Source organism: Peromyscus eremicus, chromosome 8a, assembly GCF_949786415.1.
Source record: "Peromyscus eremicus chromosome 8a, PerEre_H2_v1, whole genome shotgun sequence".
NCBI classification, from domain to species: domain Eukaryota; kingdom Metazoa; phylum Chordata; class Mammalia; order Rodentia; family Cricetidae; genus Peromyscus; species Peromyscus eremicus.
This window is the reverse complement of record NC_081423.1, coordinates 26,713,493-26,726,416: the sequence shown is the minus strand read 5'-3', so window position 1 is coordinate 26,726,416 and position 12,924 is coordinate 26,713,493. Positions and strand designations below refer to the sequence as shown.

Sequence of the window (12,924 nt, the reverse complement as noted above, 5' to 3'; positions counted from 1 at the left end):
TCTTGAGTGTATGAATGAACATCCCAATTCTCTAGGTCAAGGTGATGGAAAATTCAGTGTGTTCTAAAGACCTTGTTTTGAGAGCATCTCATGAGCCCAGAATCCTGTTGGGACAAGCTAGATGCAGCAACTGACTTGTAACTTTGGTTCCCCATCACCATGCCACACTGCCTCTGGGACTATAGCACCTGTGTCCCTGGGCCTGATAAGGCGAACTCACCACAGGCGGGATCTTCTAGCAGGTCCATGATAACTGAGTCAGCACCCTTAGTGTAGACGATGATCTCACCTGTCAGCGGGTGCCTCACCACCACTGACATTCTCTTCCGGACAGAGTCAAATCCCAGTGTGAAGAGGAGGTCAAAGGTGAGGCAGATGCCCTGGGGTAGACGCACAGTCACCTGCTCAGGTGTTCTGGACACCAGTGTGAAACTGTAGGCACGGGCAGCATGCACGAGAGCTGCCTCATCAGGGCTCTCGGCCTCATAGCAGAGCTCAGGTCCATCCAGGCTGAGAGCTGGGGCCTCCAGCCCCTCCTCTAGAGAAGCCCCTGACTCGGACCCCAGGATGTCACCCTGCTCCCAGGTGCTGCTTCTGTAACCACCATCCGTGGAACAGTCTCCGCTACATACAGATGCATCATCTTTGTCGTCTGAGTCTGTGGTGGGCATGGTGGGCCCCAGACTCTCTCCTAGATCTGCGTCTGAGGGGGCGGTGGAGGAGAATGATTGGCTGAGGCTCAAAAGCTTCAGCCTCTGGAACAGCTGTTGAATCTTCTCCAAGGACGTCCCCAAAGCCTTGTTGGAGGGGGGAGTGGTAACCTGTGGTTGAATGAGGAAAGGGCAAAATTACTCCAAGCACTCAGGCTTCGTATTCATACAGAATGTGAAGGTCCTTTTGCAGTCAGTGCGTTATTTGGGTCTCCTGTGGTCATCATAGACAAGACCCATGTGTTCTGTGAACCGCAGCTGACCCACTCATAGAAAGAGGGTGTTAGCTTAGATGATTCCTTCTAGGCCTGCCATCCTAGGTATGGCCAGTGCTCATAGTCCTGTAGTTTCTGAGCCTCCCACTCTGGTCATGGTGGAAAGAAACAAGGGAGATTAAAGTGTGACACTCAAGAGTGTCCGCTCTCTCACAGTTTATTGTATGGTAAGCTGCTTTCTCTGGATGTGAATCATCACGTTTACTCTTCCCTGAAATTTGATGGGCTACCATCAGTATGAGTGTGGAAACCAGGCACCCAGATGGTGAATAAATTTGCCACGATAACCTAGAGTCTTGGTAATAGAGCTGGGACTCAGTTCTGAGCCTGGGTCCAGTCATTAGCTCAGAGCTATGTGCTAGTGTAAGCCTTCTCATTAGCTTGAAAACTGAAGTTGGATGCTAGCTTTTCCAAAATAGCACTTCTCAAAAATAGTTACTTGTTCAGATAATGCTTCCTGTCTCCTATGTGTCACTGAAAATGCTTGATCAGCAAGTGACGTTTCGGAGTGGTTTGAAATTTGGGCATAATGAGAGGAAGTTATCGTCAATTGAATCCTGTTTTCTTGGGTTGACAGCCACAAGTTGCACCAAATCATTCTTATCAGTGACTTGTAGGAAGCTTGGATGGGTCTGTAGATAACTGAAGACCCATCTACCCTTAGCAGATTTCATTGTTTAACTTCATATAGGTAACCACATATCTGCATTATTCCTGAGGAAAGAACATAACACATAAGCTAATTAATTTGAACCCCCATATAAAAGCAGATGCAGGTATAATATTGGGAACCACCGCAGAGCCACACAGATAGTTCTACTGTGTATTAATTATACCTCCTTACTTATCAAGACCTCAGATTCCACTTGTTAAATCCAAACATATCCCACATCATGTTTCAGGGTTGTAAGGGTTAGATGGTAAATGTAGGTAAAGTGTTTGGTGTGGGACTTGGCACACAGCCAAACACTCAATAAATATTTACTCATTATCTGCCTTACATATGGATAGGTTGAAAGTCACACAAGCAGTGGATGTGTGACTTTTCCCATTTAATTTATAAAGAGGAAAACAGACCTAGGAAGATCACATGCCTGATCCAAGTTTCACAGTGATGGACTGATGATGCTGTGGTTAGCACCAAAGGGTCATGTCTTTATGATCAGGGTTTTCTCCTTCCCGATTTGCCTTTATACTTTTCTCTCTCCTCCCCCCCCCCCCCATTCCCAACCATCACTGGTCCTTACCCTCTTTCTGGGCTCAGTGGTTGTGGACACCATGACAGAGTTGCAGATAGTCAGGGCAAGGAAGAAGTCAGCAATGGAGGCAGTGGTGGAATGGGAAGGCTTGGGGAGTCTGGTGTCTGAGGACTCCAGCCACAGGGCAGCATCTCTCACCTTGCTCAGGAGGTTTTTATCGGGAGTCACATCTTTTTCCTGGAAGAAGAAAAGCACAAGTGAGATCCTGTCCTGAAAGGACTGGGAAGGGCGGTCCCTCCCAGCAGGCTCTGCATGTCTAGGGTAAGGATAACTCTATCTTCCCTGCTGTCTCGAATCCAGCACATTCCTCCCTTCCACTGGACCGCTCATTGCTCATTTTTCATTCTATTCCTCCTTGTTAACCAGCTCCATGGAACCATCGGCTGCCAGGCACTGGCATTTCTTCCCATCTAGCACCTCCTCACCACTTGTTCCCTACTCCTCTTACTTCCAGTCTGGCTTGGACCCTCCAGCCCTCAATTTTGTAATTTTTTTTTGCACCAACTTTATACCGGTATTACTGCCTTTTAGTTCTTGTTTTCACCCTTCATCTGCACACATACTATGCCGTGTTCCCAAAACACTACTTTCTTCCTGCAACTTAAGACTTCCAAAAAGATCTCTAGATCACCACTGTTAGCATCATCAACTCCTCCTGCATCTACATCCTTTCACACATACATTTCCAAGATTTTTCTTCAGTAGACCCTAGCGGTCTCTGTTGCACTTTGGACATACAATCTCCTTCGATGCCTTTGGTCACACCTGTTAGGTTAAGAATCCTCTCTTACCCACCAGAATCCTTCCTAGATCTTAATGACCACAGAAGTGTTGCCTGCTCATTAGAGGTTTTCTAACTCACTATGAACTCTTCTGAACCACAAAAGCAAGTTCTACAGTGAGACTGCCCACAGTTACCAAGCATGTAAGGAGAATGAGGGAAGTAGGCCAAGGCACAGCTGAGGTCATTATGGGATGGAAGGTGCTGTTGACCTGGCAAACCATACTAGATAGTGCTGCCAGCTTTGCTTAGCAAAATGCTCCAAGGCTGGTCCCTTTGCCAAGAATCCTGACTCTTCGGGAGAAAGCAGAGATGGTTAAGTGACCTGTTTTCTCTTTTCCTTTTCTTTTACTTTGTGAGCTGAAGCTGGTCCATAGTTTCCCATTTTTTTGTAGAACTTTCCATTTGTTCCGTCACTCTGAAATATGAGCTATACAACTTCTCTGCATTTGAATATTGTGCTTCTAAAAGTAGCTTACATTTATGAAGTGCTTTCTACCTTCCCAAGCCTAGGACCCCACAGGTCTATGTGGAGATGAATGTAATCCAGTCTTAACCAAAGCCCAGAGATGTGGGCTAATTTGACCACTGGCTCTTAGCAAGACAGGGGGAAGCCCAAATCATGAATTATATACCTATACAACAGGCACAGCATCTTCCTCCCTGGGCTTATGCCACAAGGGCTTCATTAACACTCCTTCCAAAGTTCTGTAGCCACAGTAGCCAATACTACTTAAACACCGAGCCCATTTCTCATAATAATAAGAACTCCTATCTATGTAGTGTTTCATATGTTCCCAGCACGTCTGCCATCTCAATGTATCCTTGCTATTAGTACTGATATTGTCTGGGTGCTGTTACCTCTGAATTTTAAATGAGGAAACTCATGCTTAGCAAAATTCAGTGCCTCACCTAAGCTCTCAAAATAAGTGGAAGGTATTTCCTCAGTTGATTTTTGGTAGTTTGGCTCTAGAATATCCCCTTTTTTTCCCCACTCCTATACCAGGCAAGATCCTCCATGAGAAAAAAGAGGCTTTTGGGACTTGGTGGAAGTTGGAGCTTTTAGTGTCTGGCATGCCAGATACAATAGACTGGCTTGCATATCAAACCCCGAGTTCTCAGCAGTCTGGGAGGCTGTGCAAGTGTTCCTCTTCCTGAAAAAAACACATGTTCCACATCCTGGATTGGTCACACAGCCAGAATCACTTAGCAGGTACTTGTTTAAGTACTCTTGAGTCTGTGTCATGAGGATGATGGCTTGTCTCTGATGTGTCCCCAGTGCCCGCAGATTATGGACATGTTGAATGCAGAATGTTGAATGACTCCCTTCTAGAGTACTTCGCTTGTCCACCACAGATGGACTCTTGACCTCCCCCCCCCCCATTTTTATTTATTTTTTGAGTGTATGTGTATGTGTGTGGGTGCCGTGAGTAGAGGTCAGAGGACAATGTTTGGAAGTCAGTCCTCTCCTTCCACTATGTGGTTCCCAAGAATCGAACTTAGGCCATCAGGCTAGGTGGCAGACAACTTTACCTGCTGCGCCATCTCATTGACCCTTAACATTTCTTTATTAAAACTGCTCTTTAATACATTTCTGCTTGATCATACGGCAATGTGTGACAAAAGGCTTCTGAAGGTGCTGGGAGAAGATGCCAATCAACCTTTACGTAGTCACCATATCTGCTCTGTCCAGCAAAATCCTTCAGGGTACTCTGTGCTCTGGCCCATTGTTTTTTCTGTGTGGTTTGTTAGCATTTGGGAACTTAGCCCTTCAAACACATAGAAAAAGGCAATTTCTTTCCCAACTCTTGGTAACTCCAAAGGAAAAGAAAGGAATGTATGGAGGCCATTTATGGGGTTTTCAAGCTAGAGCTCTGTGGTATCCAGGCTCTCAACTGGTTGGCTTTCCTTCTACTGTCAATTACCTGAAGCATACAAATCTTGTGGGAGCTTAGGGCCCACAGGAAGGGATGCTGTTATCATTAGATTATCTTTGATGATAACGGGTACATACTTGTTATCCTAAATCCTTGGCTAAATACTCTCATTTACATAATTGACATCAGCTACTGTCATTTTCCATTTTGATTATGAGGCAAAAGTGGCTCACTGAAATGAAGTAATTTGTCCAAGGTCTCAAGTCCTGTGCCAGGATCCTGAATCTAATTCTTGCTGATCCATAAGTCTGAACTCTTAAATGTTATACTGGTGCTTTACAAACTGTGTTTGAATTCAGGCCACCTGGAATGTGCCTGGGCACCTGCATTTCTAACTAGCTCACAGGAAGGACTTGTGCTGCTGGTTCAGGAGCAAAGTTTGAACAGCAAAAATGTGTACTACACTGTTGCCCAATGACTGCTCTTCCTCTCTGGCTAGGATGTATTCCCACACTGAAGTCTGGTGAAAGTAGGCAGCCTCCATTCTGGTATTCTCCTTTCAGGTGTGTGTGTAGTTGTGTGTGTGTGTGTGTGTGTGTGTGTGTGTGTGTGTGTGTGTGTGTACACATGCACGTGCATATGTGTGGAGGTCAGAGGCCATCCTAGATGCTGGGTATCTTCCTCAATTGCTTTCCACCTTATTTTTTGAGAGAGGGACTTTAACTGAACATGGAGCTCACTGATTGGCTAGGCTGGTTTGAATAAGTTTTAAGAAGCCACTCAAGTCTTACTGTCACTATTACTGATTGGGGATGGCAGCTTCTTAATACAGAAGTCCATTAAGCCAGTGGTAGACAGAAATAGGTGGCTTGGCCCCTAGCCTGCAAGTAAACTCTTTGTGGCATGGCTCCTCTTGTGACTCAATCTTCCTTACTTCTCCAGCTTGCATTCTTTTTTTTCTAGCTATGGATGAGCACCTCAAAATGCTCTGCCTTGCTTCCCCAGAAGCTTGCATTCTTCACCTGCTCCTCATTAGATTACTACCACTGCTTAAATTCCCCTGGTTGCCTCTCAATCTTGTCTTGAAGGCCAATTCAGGTACTAGCTTTGCCAGGAAGCTCCCAGGGAGCTGGAAGGAGGATGGTACTCCCTCTGCTGGTCTCTTATAACACATCTGTACCCACCATCCCAGCAGAAGTCACTGGCATCCCACTTGCTCCCTCATTAGGATGTAAATCCCCGAGTCCAGGGGCTACTGCCCTATGAGTCTTTGTATCCCCTCCATCCAGCTACTGTATCCACCACTGAATAGACGTTAACTAATGTTGAAAGATCAGCTGACCAAATAAATGAAAGGCTGTTCTGAAGAATTGCTGACGGTTGCCACAGATAGACTGGACAGAGTAAGAAGGAAGCAGGCCCTTCTGTTTGTTGTTGGGGGGGGGCATGTCAATTGCTCTAACATCTTTGGGAAAAATCAATAGACTAAGAAATGCACCAACACTCCAACTTAGTTCTTATGCTCTAAAAATTAATACCGTATGAAAAGTCTGCCACACACATATAAAGCACTCGACTATTCAACAACTTCCAACAACCACTAAAAAAAGAATGAGGCTGTATCTACTGAATTTATACACATGTGCCTGCACGCAGGAAACAGTTTCCAGGATTTGTTAATTTATTTTTTTTTAAATAGAAACGTTGGGGCTGCAGAAATGGCCTAGTGGTTAGAGTGCTTGCTCTGAAAGTGTGCAAACTGCAGTTCAGCTTTCTAGCACTCATGTGCATACGGGGTGCCTTGGTAGCCCATAGACAAGGGATCCCCAGAGCAAGGTGCCTAGCTAGAGCAGTCATATTGGTAAGCTCTGTGTTTGATTGACAGACCCTATTGCAACGAGTAAGATTGACTGAAGATGACTTCTGACACTGACCTTGGGTCTCCACATGTGCATGTGCATACTCAGAGAGGCATATGCATGCACAGCCATGTGGAGACACACACGTAAACCTGCATATGCACCCATGCACACTCATGAAAACAGAAAGTCAAAGTCCAAAAGTCCTCTGGTCAAAGAAAGCATCATTGTGTGTGTGTGTGTGTGTGTGTGTGTGTGTGTGTGTGTGTGTGTGTATGTGTGTTCCATAGAGGCTTCTGTATAGGGAGGTTCCCCTGGAAAGGATGCATAGGCTACTGTGAGGATAGGCTGTACAGGCCTTTGGGGGAAGGGGGGGAGGGAGGACAGCACCATGTGGCCTTTGATCCCCTTTTAATACCTAACTGTATGTTGGTAATAGTAGCATGCAAACAGGCCTTTTTGGTTGCTGGGAACTAAAGGCTGAATTCCTTTTTCAAGGCAGTGATGCATTTATCCTCGGGTTTCAGTCCTGATGATATTTACTTTGGATGAAGAATCAGGAAAACCCAGTTCACCCAGACTGTTAAAGCAAGCTATGTAAGTTGAAGGAAAATTCACTGTGGCTACCCAGGAAAGAATTTCCTGACAGTTCTCAACCTTCTATTTGGGTCCCTGGGGGCTAAGGACAATTCTGCCTCGTGTGGTCACATTACTTGCAGAAAGACTGTGTGCCTGCCTGATGAAGTCAGGACTCTTTCTTATCTAACCTCACAGAGGCAGCAGGCATATGTTGGCTGCCCTGCCAATGTGCAGGAGAGTCGGAGTGTTTCACAGAGGAGTCATTAAGGAAGAGGCTGCCCTAGGCACCTCTTCCAGTTGTGTGGACTGCATTCTCTCTGGAGGTGTCGGGGAAGGAAGGGGACATGCCCTTCCTCAGAAGGGAGTGGTGGACGAGCCTTCAGGGGCCCAGTGCCGCTTCCCACGACTGGGAAGATGTTCTTGGCTTCGATGATTTTGGAAAACATTGTGCAAGTGGCTCTGAGACTGCTGAAATCTTGGCTGCTCTCAGAGCAGGGCAAAAGGCATTTTATTTTCCATCTGTCCGTGCTATGAAATACTGGCTGGGGACATGCCAGTTTCATAAATATGTTACCCACCTTAAAACCACAGTTTTCTAGCAGGCAATTAGGAGGTAATCACTGATACTGTCTTGTGTTTGGTAGCTAAAGAAAAACAACAAACCCAGTTTTGGTTATTGCTGCTACTATTGATTCCTGTTTTACTTTTGGTTTGCACCCAAGGGCCAGGGAAACCAAGAGCTGGCCTTTTTAAAAAATTTTTTTTTTCTTTTTCAAGACAGGATTTCTCTGTGTAGCTTTGAAGCCTGTCCTGGAACTCGCTTTGTAGACCAGGCTGTCTTTGAACTCACAGAGATCCACCTGCCTCTGCCTCCCGAATGCTGGGATTAAAGGCATGCGCCACCATCCACCTGGCTTAGTAGCTGGTGTCTTGAGAAGCTGGCAGACTGCTGCCAGGTCCTGGGACCTTGGGAGTTTCTGAGGCAAGCTCTGACTTACAACTTGCTTTTGAAGTTGCCAGCCAGTGCAGAACACTGACCATAGTTTAGGTTCCGGAGGCAGTTTGGGATTAGTATGCCCCATGCACTGCCATCAGCCGAGGGTCCTCTATCAAATGTACACTCGCTAGAAGGGTTTCTTGAGCACAGGAATTTGAGATCATCTTGGACAAAATAAGTTAAGATGAAACTGTATTTTTTTTTTTAAAGGAATCTATACTGCCTGGTTCTGGGATCCGGTGATTTGTGAGGCTAAGCAAGGGGCAGAGAATCATCATGTTGCCTATTTCAATGCTGGACAAAAGCCTCCAGATTTCCCTCCTTGTGCCCTTGGCAGTGGGGGCACTTATTAATAGGCACATAAGGTGCCTGCCACACTAGAACTGTGAAATGCCAAAAGACATTCAGAATAGGCCTAATGACACCTCATTTAAGTAACTGAAAACATATTCATATAAAAATTTGGGAGAAGAGCATTCCATTCAGTATGTAGAATTAAAGAAAGGGGAAGACATGATAAAACTCTTTAAAAGTCCTCTTTAATTACTACTAAAATATTTTCTTTCACCTTTCTTCAAGTGTACAAGGCCTTAAAGGCTTATCTTTCGTCTTTCCAGTGTATGAAAAGACAGACGTAACAAACAATTTCTGGTTTCCGTTAGCTGTGTAATTGGAAATGTGTCCATAACGAGGAGGCCCCTGGCTCTCAGTTGTGGTAGTGACAGATGGGGAAGGGAAAAGGCTCTGGGGCACCAAGGACTGTACCAACCTACGTGGTAAGGAGTTCTTAGCTCAAGCCAATTATTGCCATGAGGAAACCCCGGATTAGTACAGGGAATTTTCTAATTCCGTTTTAAGAACAGGAGAAATGAATATTTCAGATAAGAACTCTTAATTTCCAAGCACCGAGCGTTTTGAACTAACGAGAATTGTGTATGCTGACAGAACACCGTATGGGTTCCATATGGGACTGGGAGGGGCCATTCTGAGATCTCTTCAGGCTTTAAATGACTTTAAAAAACATACTTACAGAGTTTCATGGAGCCCAGGATGGCCTTAGACTCACTATATAGCAAGTGCTGGGGTTATAGGTATGCAGCATTCTACTTGGTTTGTGAGGGGCTGGGATTGAACTCAGGTCTCATACATACTAGGAAAGCATTCTCTCAAGTAAGCTATACCCCCAACCACCAGCTAATCAGGGTTTATAGAGGCTCTGCTATATCCGAGAACCTTCTCTGTTATCTTCTTGGCGCAATTTGGTTGTGATTCAATGAACCAAGGCAGAGACTTACTATTGAGCTGCTGAAGGCCACCGGAGGCTGTGAGGTCTCCCAGCGTCCCACAGACCTTTGTCGGGAGTGGCTCTGGATGGGGACCCGGGCACTCTGGGACCTCCTCAGAGGCTGGGCACCTCCTTGGCTTCTCATCGTTGCTGGGCCCTGGGCCCATCTAGGTGGGAAGGACAGACACTGGTATTGGGTCCATTCCTCACCATCTGAGTCCTGCTCCTTTGGCATCTCCAATCGTTTGGCTGCAAGAAAGGAATCTTGTTACATCTTGGCTGAGCTGTGGTTGGCGGGGGTGGGGTGGGGTGCTAGACTTCAGGGGTTGGGATAGAGCACAGGAAAGGTCTATGGAAAACTGTGGCTGGGCTGCTATGACTGGAGAAGGTTATATGATCTTGTGCTTTGATTTAACTCTACCTTTAGTTCCTCAATTAGAAGTTTTAAAGAAGTATAAAACTCAGGATCATTTTGAAGATTTTAGTAACAACATAATATGTGAAAATGACTAGCTAAGCTAGGTGCTTGTAGTAATAGCTGTTATGTTATTAAAAGGAAATAAGAGGCTCCCGTGTAAATAGTGAGTGATTGCCATAGCAAAGGGGATAGGGCTATCTATAATATCTCCTCTCTCTCTTTATCGTGTGTGTGTGTGTGTGTGTGTGTGTGTGTGTGTGTGTGTGTGTGTGTATACTAACTCAGTTCTACAGGCTACCTTCAGACCACATAAAGTAGCAAAGTGACAGTCCAGGCATTGTATACCTTCATATTCTAAGCCAAAACACTGACTTGATGAAATCTAAGGCATTTGTTAAAATGGAAGGCATTTTTTGAATGTGTCAAAGTTCACCCTGTGCCTAGATCTAGACACATCCGGACACACCAGGTAAGGTAACAGGACAAATTCCTAAGCCTTGGTTTCATGACTGAGACATAATTGGGACACATGCCATCTTAGCCCATCCTTGATGTAAACACACTGTGCTGTATGGAGAGGTGACACAACTTGCCAAAATGCTACAGAAACCCTGTGGGGAATGAGAATAGTGTCCTTGTTCCCCTGTCAAGAGGACAGGGTGCTTGTGGGCCCTCATACCATTTTCTTGGTGACAATATTCACTGCCCACAATGGTACAACGCCGGAACACCATCTTGTTTTCTGTCAGGGTACCCGTCTTGTCAGAGAAGATGTACTGGATCTGGCCCAGGTCTTCTGTAATGTTGAGGGCTCGACACTGAATAGACAGATCGGTTTCTTCATCATACAGGTCAAGGTCATTATGAAGGAGGTACACTTGCCCGAGCTTTACCAACTCAATGGACACGTACAAGGAGATCGGGATCAACACCTGAGGGAGGATAGATTCACACTGTGTCAGAAACCCGCTTGATCCCTGCTCCCAGACCCTCACTAGTGGATAGCAAAGGCATTTGATGGAAAGGTGAGGACAGCTCACAGCATGACTTTTCCTGAGAAATTAAAAGTTAGTGGCTTCAGGCCTCCCTTGGAATTCTTGTGGGGGATGTGAAGTGGAGATATGCCTCTTCATCCTGCGGTGTCTGGGGGAGGGGAACAGGCACTCCTCATTGGCTGTTTACTGACAGCATGTTGAGTATAGGAATTTTAGCACCCCTCTTGAGAGACTCCTGAGCCCTCAGATCTCTGTGATATGGAGGGTCACAGGCATCTTTGTAGGTGCTCAGGCCTTTTGCTGACTATGTTCACCAGTCCAATGCCAGCTCTTGCTCTTTGTTGGACATTGTTCCAAGTCTTGGAAATGGAGGTTGTTAGAACAAAACTGGCCATAAGGAACTCATATTCTAGTGACAATATATAGACAATCAATATATATGATGTGGTTGTCTCGTGAAATAGAGTAAAGGAAATCAGAGAGGACATAGAGTCATAGACTGAATGGACTTTCATATACATGACGTTTGGGCAGAAACTGAAGAGAGGAGGGTGCAAAGATCACACTGGGAAGAGAATTCTGGGCAGTGGGAGGGGTTTGGTTGTTCAGGAGGTGATAGTGAGCAGGCATGATACAGGAAGAATGGAGGAGGAGAGTTGTAGGAGATGAGATGGGGTCAAGGTCTAGGTTGTTTAAAGCCTTGTTGGCTTCCATAAGGACTTCGGATTTTATTCTGAGCAGACATGAATTACCAGCAGATTCTGTGTAGAGAACAGGTGTGTTTACATTTGCCTTTAAGAAGGATCAAACTGCTATGATGAATGGGAGGTTGAAATGGTTCATCAGTCAGGAACAGAGTTCTAAAAGACATTGACTGTAGACGAGTCTTCACCAAACAAAACTGCAGCTTCTCATCTTCCATCAGCTGTGTTTCTTGATAGAGCGCAAATATGTAAAGAAAAACATCTCTTTATGCCTTACTACATATTTTATAGGTCTCAAATATATTTTTCTCATCTACTCTGTTCTTCTCTATCTCTATCTATCGAATGATGGAACATTAACATGTAAATTTTCTCTATCTCCAACACTTGGGTATTTAATCTTCCTTTGGTCTTGGGTCTTAGTGTTTTTCCTGTTCTGCATCTGGCAAAGGGACATATACATGGGTGACTGTTGCATTCTTGCTCTTAACCTTCTTCTACAGCTGAGAGGTTGTCCTGACATTACCAGTGTGAATACTTGGTAAACACACCAGCAATAACTGTCTTCCCATCTTGTCCTTCTTACTTCTTTCTGGGGCTAGCACTTATTTTTCTTTATTTTCTGAAGCTGTGGAGGGTAGAGAGCTCTTACCTGGAGCAGGATGATCATTGTGAGGAACATATAGAAGCCTCCAAGGCCAAGGGAAAGGAAGTTCCCTTCAGCATCTGGCACGTCAAAGGGAGGATGCTCTTTAAAGGTCCCATTCCAGAGGCCATGGCCTGAGAAGAAGCAAAGCTAGGCATGAGACTAAGTCTTTACTTAGTCCTAAGTTGGCCAGGTACCCATGACATGTTCCTGGACATGGGTGGGTATTTGAAGAGCCCATTTTTATTCCCCATGACGCACTGCCCTCTCCTCCTCTTACTCTTTTCCTTTAGTGTGACAGTGGTGCTTCATGTACCCAACTCTTCACTGTTCAATCCCTTGATGGAATGATGGACACTAAGTCTGTTTTTACTGGAAAGATTAGTATGAAGATTACATATATTTTGGTGGAGTCTTATCACATAGAGGTTGGAAAGATAGTAGATTACATACTTTTCAGTCTTATTGTATGAAGTGTGTGGTTGGGCAGTCTTGACACATCTGTCTTCCACTTTTCTTTCCTACTCATTCCCCCTATT

General features: G+C 45.2%; 1 protein-coding gene across 1 annotated transcript in view; it reads right to left on the bottom strand.

The window, feature by feature from the left end:
• Positions 1 to 12,924, bottom strand: part of Atp10b (ATPase phospholipid transporting 10B (putative)) — a 184,457-nt gene that overhangs the window by 42,103 nt on the left and 129,430 nt on the right. Inside the window, exons 8-12 of the mRNA XM_059269901.1 lie at positions 12,392 to 12,519; positions 10,720 to 10,972; positions 9,633 to 9,871; positions 2,233 to 2,421; positions 221 to 821 (exon numbers count right to left, since the gene is read on the bottom strand). Of these exons, the coding sequence (XP_059125884.1) occupies positions 221 to 821; positions 2,233 to 2,421; positions 9,633 to 9,871; positions 10,720 to 10,972; positions 12,392 to 12,519 (1,410 nt within the window). The remainder of the gene's footprint in view (positions 1 to 220; positions 822 to 2,232; positions 2,422 to 9,632; positions 9,872 to 10,719; positions 10,973 to 12,391; positions 12,520 to 12,924) is intronic.